This window comes from Impatiens glandulifera, chromosome 4 (genome assembly GCF_907164915.1).
Source record: "Impatiens glandulifera chromosome 4, dImpGla2.1, whole genome shotgun sequence".
In the NCBI taxonomy this organism is placed as follows: Eukaryota; Viridiplantae; Streptophyta; class Magnoliopsida; order Ericales; family Balsaminaceae; genus Impatiens; species Impatiens glandulifera.
Window position 1 is genome coordinate 49686913 of NC_061865.1, and position 8416 is coordinate 49695328.

Below are 8416 nucleotides of genomic sequence, written 5' to 3' on the forward strand. Positions count from 1 at the left end.
ATTTAACAATCTTAAAACATTTTCAATGAGATAAGCTACATAGTAGCTTGTTCTTTCCAAAACATTTGTCTTTGTTTTTCAGAAATACAAGTTGCAATGTTTCAAAAGAGATAATGAAAGATGCCTCGAGAATATTGAAACTAATTTTCAATCCTTTAAAAGGAGTGTTCAATAGTTATTGTTGAATAACGCCAAAAGGGCAGTATCGTCACTATCTTCTTTATATATATATATATATATATATATATAATATAATTTAATTTAATTGGTATAAGAAAAAATGGAAAAGTTAGTTTTTTAATTTAAAAAAAAAATAAATGATAATTATTAATTTCATTCAAATTAATTATAATTGAAACACATGATTTTAGTTTTAAAATAATTAATTACAAAAATATACCATCTTAAAATAAATTAAATATTGTAATTAATAAGAATGTGTATGTTGATCGATAACTGATGAGAAAAAATCTATTTATAAATATAAATTGTTTTAAATATTACTTATTAATAATATTAAGATATCATTTTAAAATTTAAAATATATTTATTTGTTGATAGAGCTAAGTCAAAGGGAAATAATAATTTTTTCTAAATAAAGGAAACAAAAGGTGGTAATAAAGGTAATGCTCGAGATCAAGAAGTTGAAAGGGTTGTTTAGCTTGGATTTAACACAACAAAAGGAGATTCATAATAACTAGCATGTATCCCGTGCATTTGCACGAGTAATAATATAAAAAACCGTAAAAAAAATATTACGGTAAAACTTTTATGGGCGGGTCAACCCACAATTCGACCCAAGTATCAATTTACTCTCACATATATCCAAATTAACCACAGCTTTCGACCCGGCAATCCGGACACTTTAAAAATTAAACATTATATATATATAGATTAGTTAGTTAAAAAGTTGAACTTATATTGTTAAAATATCACGCGTTTATCAAATTTTGGGTTGAATTTAAAATATTAAGTGTTATTAGCCTAGTTGGTTAAAAGGTTGTACTTGTTTTGTTAAGTTGCAAGTTCAAACCATACCTATAGCATTTTTAAATTTATTTTTAACCATTTTAAGTTTATGGGCGGGTCAACCCACAATCCGACCCAAGTATCAATTTACTCTCACATATATCCAAATTAACCACAACTCTCGACCCGGAAATCCAGACACTTTAAAAATTAAGCATCATTATATATATAAATATATATAGATTAGTTAGTTAAAAAATTGAACTTATATTGTTAAAATGTCACGCGTTTATCAAAATTTGGGTTGAATTTAAAATATAAAGTGTTATTAGCCTAATTGGTTAAAATGTTGTATTTGTTTTGTTAAGTTGCAAGTTCGAACCAACCTATAGCATTTTTAAATTTATTTTTAACCGTTTTAAGTTTATGGGCGGGTCAACCCACAATCCGACCCAAGTATCCATTTACTCTCACATATATCCAAATTAACCACAGTTCTCGACCCGGCAATCTGGACACTTTAAAAATTAAGCATCATTATATATATATATAGATTAGTTAGCTAAAAAGTTGAACTTATATTGTTAAAATGTCACGCGTTTATCAAATTTTGGGTTGAATTTAAAATATAAAGTGTTATTAGCCTAGTTGGTTAAAAGGTTGTACTTGTTTTGTTATGTTGCAAGTTCGAACCATACCTATAGCATTTTTAAATTTATTTTTAACCGTTTTAAGTTTATGGGCGGGTCAACCCACAATCCGACCCAAGTATCCATTTACTCTCACATATATCCAAATTAACCATAGCTCTCGACCCGGCAATCCGGACACTTTAAAAATTAAGCATCATTATATATATAGATGTCACACTAGTTGAGGAAAGCCTACTTGGTTCTGGATTTTAATAATAAGATCTAATTTGATTTACTCTTACAAAAAAATATTAATTGTTGCAAAAGTCTTACAATGGGGCATATGTGTTGACATCATAGATGCAAAAGTGCAACTAAACGAACTAAAAATACTTGAAATATTATGATTTATTTTATAGAAAATCATGTGATATGATGAATATTTATTTGATAAAATATACTAATTTCTTTAATAAAAACTATCTATTGAAATAAATATTTTAACTGATTAAATATTATAATTTATTAGGTAGAAATTATGTGAAAATTATTTATATATGACTAAAAATTCCAATCTCTTAAATAAAAATTATGTATGAATGATTTATTTAATTAAATATTCTCAATATAGTTATCTTATTAATTGATGATAAATATAACAAAATAAATTAGTAAAAGGATCTCTTGATTAGAAAACCATTGATTTAAGTAACATTGATGAAGATGGAGGTCTGGTGGGTGGTTTGTCGAGTGTGAGATCGGATTTAAGCTTGGTGGTTGAGTTTGACTAGAGATAAGAGATGTGTCATTAATTGAGGTCGACTAAAATTGGTGAGTGGTTCCCCGAGGTGATAAAAAAGATATATGAAAAAGTGAGTCACAAAATGATAATCAATTGAGGAGTTAAGTGGGTGCCAAAGGGATAAAATATATATTAACATTAAGTTTAAGATTAAACTTAATTTTTACAAACTAAAGCTAATTTTAAATTAATTATATTTGAATAATATTAATTTTATCTAAAATATTTATAGTTAAATAATATTTTAAATATATTCTTATCTTTTGCACATGATTCATGCTAGTTATGTTAAGAATGTTTTCTCAAATATCTTCAAATGAAATTTTTGGACTATATTATCCTAAAAAAATATCAAATTTACTTTTATAAAAATCTTATATTCTTAAATCAACTAAAAAAATATAATTTCATTTAATCAATATTCTTTTTACTTGCACCACCAAATCAAGACAACTCAACACAAACTAACACAATTAACTAGACTTAAGACTTAAGTGGAGTGAAATAAATCTCTACTCCATCAGCAAGTATCGGGTGTGGAAGATAATTTATTTTCGCGTCTGGATTCACAAGTTTCCACCTGCAATTCCCTATAATTTTGTAACGTCATAATATTTATACAAGTTTTCAATGAGTAATACTACATTCTTCTTAAAATTTAAGAGGTTAACACGATCCGAGTCTCTCCTTAAATGAGTATAATAATATTAAGTCCTAAACTTAAATTAAAAGTTAATATCAATTCACTAAGATAGCTAAATAAATGTAGACTTACTCATATCCAACGACTAGATGATGAATAAATATGGCGACTTGCAGACGAGCCAACATGTTCCCTGGACAAGTTCTAAGGCCCATCCCGAATACTTGATTTGTTCCCGGTATTGACGGTTTCTAGGGAGAAAAATAACTATTATAAGAATAATTCGAAACAAATATATTGCTTTTTATTTATAATGTATAAAAGCTTAAGATATTTGTAAGAAATAAAACTAGTATACATACATCCCATCTATCTGGGTTGAAGCACATTGGATCTTCATAATATTCAGGGTTTGTATGAATATATCTTGACCATACTATGAGTTTCCAATCTTTTGGTATCTTATATCCTGAAAATTATAAAATACACCGAATTATATATACATTATTTATTTAACCAATATATGTCAAAACCAAAATTTACAATATAGTTAAAGAAATTGATAAATATATATTTGTACCTTTGTACATGACATCTTTTGAGACAGTCCGAAACATAAATGCAGATACGTTAGCCACTCGAATAGTTTCTTCCACCACCTGCTCAAAATAATTTGTACTAATATTTAAAAACAAATTGTTAAAGGGATCCTTTTATTAAATAAATTATACACCTACATTATTTGTATATTTCAATTCATTAGCAATATCATCACTAGTAATGAACTGTCCATTCCTTCTTTTGCTAAGTTTCAGATTCTCCTCCTGCAATTTTACACACAAAAACATCCATCAAATATCGAATAATTAAAAATTCTTATGAATTATTAGTACTTACCCGAACTTTTTCGAGGACATCGGGGTATTTTGCGAGGTTGTAAATAGCCCACATTATTGAAAGAGATGTAGATTCATATCCCGCAACCACAAGGATAAAAATATTGTCAAGTATTTCAATTTCATCAAGGTTCTTGTCATATTCATCTTTCAATTCCATCAGCCCATTCAACATATCGTTTTTTTTGCTCGTCGCATACTCCTTATTCTCCCTTCGCTTCTCCATTTCCTCCCTGAATATTGTCATCAGCTTCTTTCTACTCTGAACAAATTCAAATCAAATTATGACTCTAATTACTTAGATGTGTAACTAGGTGCATGTAAGAAAGAACAATGTTTCCTTTCCAACTTAAAAATGACCTGAAGGGCGCGACGATAACTTGTTCCAGGAAAATCTAAAGGAGTAGCTCTAAATCCTTGTATGACCACATCATAGAATTTTGCTAATGAATCCATTGTAGGCCCTGGCTCAAAACTCGCAAAGAACTTTCCAATATTTTCAAATGTCACCTATATATTTTTATTAAAATGACATTATTAATACACTTAAGCTCTTTGTTTTGGACTAATAATATATATCTATAAATAGTACCTTTCTGATTTCATGGGAGGCAATAACTCTGCCTTTTTGTGCCCATGACTCAAGGGTTTTGACAATGCGTGGCTGCACCAAACTAGCCGTATATCGGAGGGATTGCGGTTGATTGACAGCTTTGAGTATAAAAGTTCTCAATCTCATGTGTGCGGTTCCATGAACCGAAACCAAAGACTTGTGTCCTATGATCTCAATGGATGGCCATGCCATCTTGAAATGATCATCCGATGATTGGAGCACAAACTTGCTCATAGATGGCGAGCACACTATGATCGAGGGTGAACCAAACAAGTGAGTTCTAAACATCTCCTCTCCTTTACCGTGCCTGCCATTTTATAATAAAGTTATGATAACATTAATCATATGACAATGAGACTGAGTTTCTCAGATGAACATGAAGTTAATAACAATATAATAATTGAATCTCACTTTCGTCGCTTGGCATTAATGAATTCATCGGGGCGACGAATGACTTTGAAGTACCAAAGGAAGTTAAGCATCTCTCCTATGATCGGAAGACCCATATGACCTGGTGGGAGTTTCGATTTACGGTGAGGAAAGTAATATCGAAAATCATTCCACCACCACAAAGCCATTCCAACCAGAGGCAGTGTTACCAAAGCCCATGTCAACCACAATATTCCAACTGAGGACTCCATCTATGTTCTTCCCTACATCATGTGTGGAGTGTATATAATAGCAAGTGATATTCCTTCTTACTTTATTCGTCTAGATAGTGCTGCTACAAGACAACATTAACACCCCTTATAACATGCAATAAAGGATTTATATTGAAATTATTAATTAAATCAAATACTGGCAATTTAAAATTTTACATAGATTGCTCACACAGAAAGAAAATGAAATCAATGTTAAAAATTGCAATAATAACACTAATCTAAAACGACAGAGATGCAGTAAAATAATAATACGAGATTTAAAGAGGTCAGACTTACCATGTTTATGTCTCCAGGAAGTTGCTAATTTTATAAATATTCAATGGAATAATGGTCCAAATATTTATGTTACATAATCTCTATTTGTAAGAGTATTTTAAGTTCTAATGATTCTAAAAATAAGCTCATTAAGACTATTAAAACATGAACTCTTAATAAATATAAGCTCCAAACAATCAAGACTGAGGTAATGATTGAACTCACCGTGCCACAGGTCCTTTTGAGGGTAATCGGATCCCCTACAGATACAACTTGAGACTCATACCTAACCTCAACAAGAGTTATAAAGATGACACTAAGAATGAGATGAATCAACTTACAAGAGCAAAATTGCTAGCATATTTACAAGTTGTTACCTACCCCATTAAAGACAAGTTAGGCCTTGTTGGAATCAAGATTATTCGTTTGAGGATACAAATTATTGATACCAATAAAAAGGACAAAATAATATTATAAGAATATGATATTTTAATTTGTCATATTTTTTAAAATATTAAATAAATAGTAGTATCCAAATCAACTCCAATATATCCCTCATTTATCCTAATTAAGTAAAAAATATATATATATATCTCTATCGTTCCTGAGATCCTGAGTTCGAGCACGTCAGAAGGCTTGCTATATGTTTAATCTACAGGGATTATTTACAATTTAAAAGAGTTGCGAAATCAGTGTTCTAAAAAAAATATCAATGATATTTGTTTAAACTACGGGTATTAGTTGCAATCTAAAAGAGATGCAGGACCAGTATTCTAAAAATATCAAACCCTATATATAACAAAATATAATGTTTATATTTTTTATGTAGAGAAAATGCAGGTCTAAGTAAAAATCAAACCCGTGATATTTAGTCTCTAAAGAACGACTTTATCTAATAGGTGTTAAATATATTTTTTATCTTGTTTTAGTCTTGATCATCTAATAGTTTTCTTTAGTCATGATCTATAATCTTAAACATTATATTAGTGTTTATCTAGACAAAACAAGATCACGATTCTCTATGTCAATAATTCGAGATGATAAACTAAGTGGAAGCGTACATGATGCCTAAATCAATGTTGGATCTTCTAATTCTACATACCGTCTCTCTTGCTTCTATGGAAGTTATGAGAAATGAATCTGACGCATATGAATCGGGGATCACAACTCTATTTATATTGTCTTTTATTTATTATTTAATTCATCATAAATAATAAATAAATATACAGTTTCCACACATAATAAACCGTATCATACTAATAACCAAACATGACTTAACTCAATAACTAAAATACTATAGTAGATCATTTTATTAATTGAGTTATGAATAAACAATAGCCCCCAAAACATTATTTATATATAATAGTTCAATAAATCTAACAATCTTCCACTTGGACAATATATGTAATTAAATGTGTTACTCTTTATGCGCAAATAATGTAGCTATCATAATTTAAAATCACTCCAAATCAATCTTGTCCATTAATTATGTAAACATTGGACCAAAGTGGTCTTAATTACATTAATTCTTAATTCAACATATCAATGATCACGAATATCAATATAATTAAATGACATAGATCATGTTGGGAAAAACGTCTATTATATTTCCTACTTGATTGAAAAACTTAGGAGCAAATAAAGCACAAGTAAAAACGTAAATAAATAACACAATGCACACACGATATTTTTATGTGGAAAACTTCCTCAAATCAAGGAGTAAAAACCACGGAATTTTACGTCCAATTCAAGCTTCACTATAATTAGAGTCGGGAATACAAACAAAGTATAACAACCTTTTAATACCGCATAAAGATAAAAGGGCATAACCAAAAAGATACAACTTTGTGGTCTCAAACAAGTCAAATAAAAAACTCAAATTAGGAATAACCTTTAAGCCCCAGAAAAACTCCGTTCGAATCTTTGATCGTCAGTTTGATGAACCCTGCGTGACTGTAGGCGAAAAACTGCTACAAGATTTTATCTTTCTTCCTCTCTTTTAATTTTTGACTTCTGAAAGCAAACATCTAATCCTCTCAACAATTATTCTGTTCATCCTTTCTGCAAGGCCATCTAACTGAGGAGTCTTTGGAGGTATTTTCTGATGTCTGATCCCTTGTTGTCTGTAGTATGCATCAAATGGACCACAATACTCACCACCATTATCACTACGAATGCACTTGATCTTCTTCTCGGTCTCTCTTTCAACAATAGCATGGAATTCTTTGAACTTATCTAAAATTTCATCTTTAGACTTCAAAATATATACCCAAAGCTTCTTGGAATGATCATCAATAAACTTTACAAAATAAAAAGCACCACAAATAGTTTGTACCTTTAAAGGACCACAAACGTCTAAATGCACCAACTCTAAGACTTTTGACTTTCTTGAAGGAAGATTATGCTTGAACGATACTCTAGTTTGTTTTTCAGCGATACAATGAGAACATTTCTCCAAATCAGTCTCACTCAAATCAGAAATAGCATTTTTCTTAACCAACAGATTCAACCCCTTTTCACTAATGTGATCAAGTCTTCGGTGCCATAATTTGGAAGCATTTTTACTCCGTACAACATTCACATTATCCTTGCATATCGAAGTTTGCATTAAATATAAATTAGAATATTTCTCTCCTCGAGCTATAATCAAGTTACCTTTAGAAAGTTTCCATTTTCTAGAACCAAAACAGCTCGTGAAACCATCATCATCAAGTTTTCCCGTTGATATCAAATTCAGCCTAATATCTAGAGCATGTCGAACATCCTTAAGTAATAATTTTGACCCATTACTATAATCCAAGCAAACGTCACCAATACCAATAACCTTACTTAAGTCGTCATTACTCATTTTCAATACTCCAAAATCACCTGAAATATAAGACGTAAAATAGTCTTTCCTTGGCGTAACATGCAAAGAAGCTTCGGTGTCAAACACCCAACTAGA

At 30.0% G+C, this 8416-nt stretch overlaps 1 protein-coding gene across 1 annotated transcript; it reads right to left on the bottom strand.

Annotated features, from left to right (window-relative positions):
• Positions 1 to 3174: 3174 nt before the first annotated feature.
• On the bottom strand, positions 3175 to 5196 carry LOC124935324 (ent-kaurenoic acid oxidase 2-like). Its single transcript, XM_047475764.1, has 8 exons — positions 4967 to 5196; positions 4535 to 4862; positions 4303 to 4452; positions 3944 to 4204; positions 3784 to 3870; positions 3627 to 3705; positions 3409 to 3515; positions 3175 to 3297 (listed from the first exon to the last, which is right to left on the bottom strand). The coding sequence occupies exons 1-8, from the start codon at positions 5194 to 5196 to the stop codon at positions 3175 to 3177; spliced, it is 1365 nt and encodes a 454-aa protein (XP_047331720.1).
• Positions 5197 to 8416: the final 3220 nt, after the last annotated feature.

Bases quoted from the DNA above. Each gene is read 5' to 3' on its own strand.
- LOC124935324 (XM_047475764.1), bottom strand. From the start codon at position 5,196: ATGGAGTCCTCAGTTGGAATATTGTGGTTGACATGGGCTTTGGTAACA. The intron at 4,863-4,966 runs GTGAGATTCAAT...ATAAAATGGCAG, and splicing joins ATTAATGCCAAGCGACGAAA to GCACGGTAAAGGAGAGGAGA. The intron at 3,706-3,783 runs GTAGGTGTATAA...TATTTTGAGCAG, and splicing joins AATTGAAATATACAAATAAT to GTGGTGGAAGAAACTATTCG.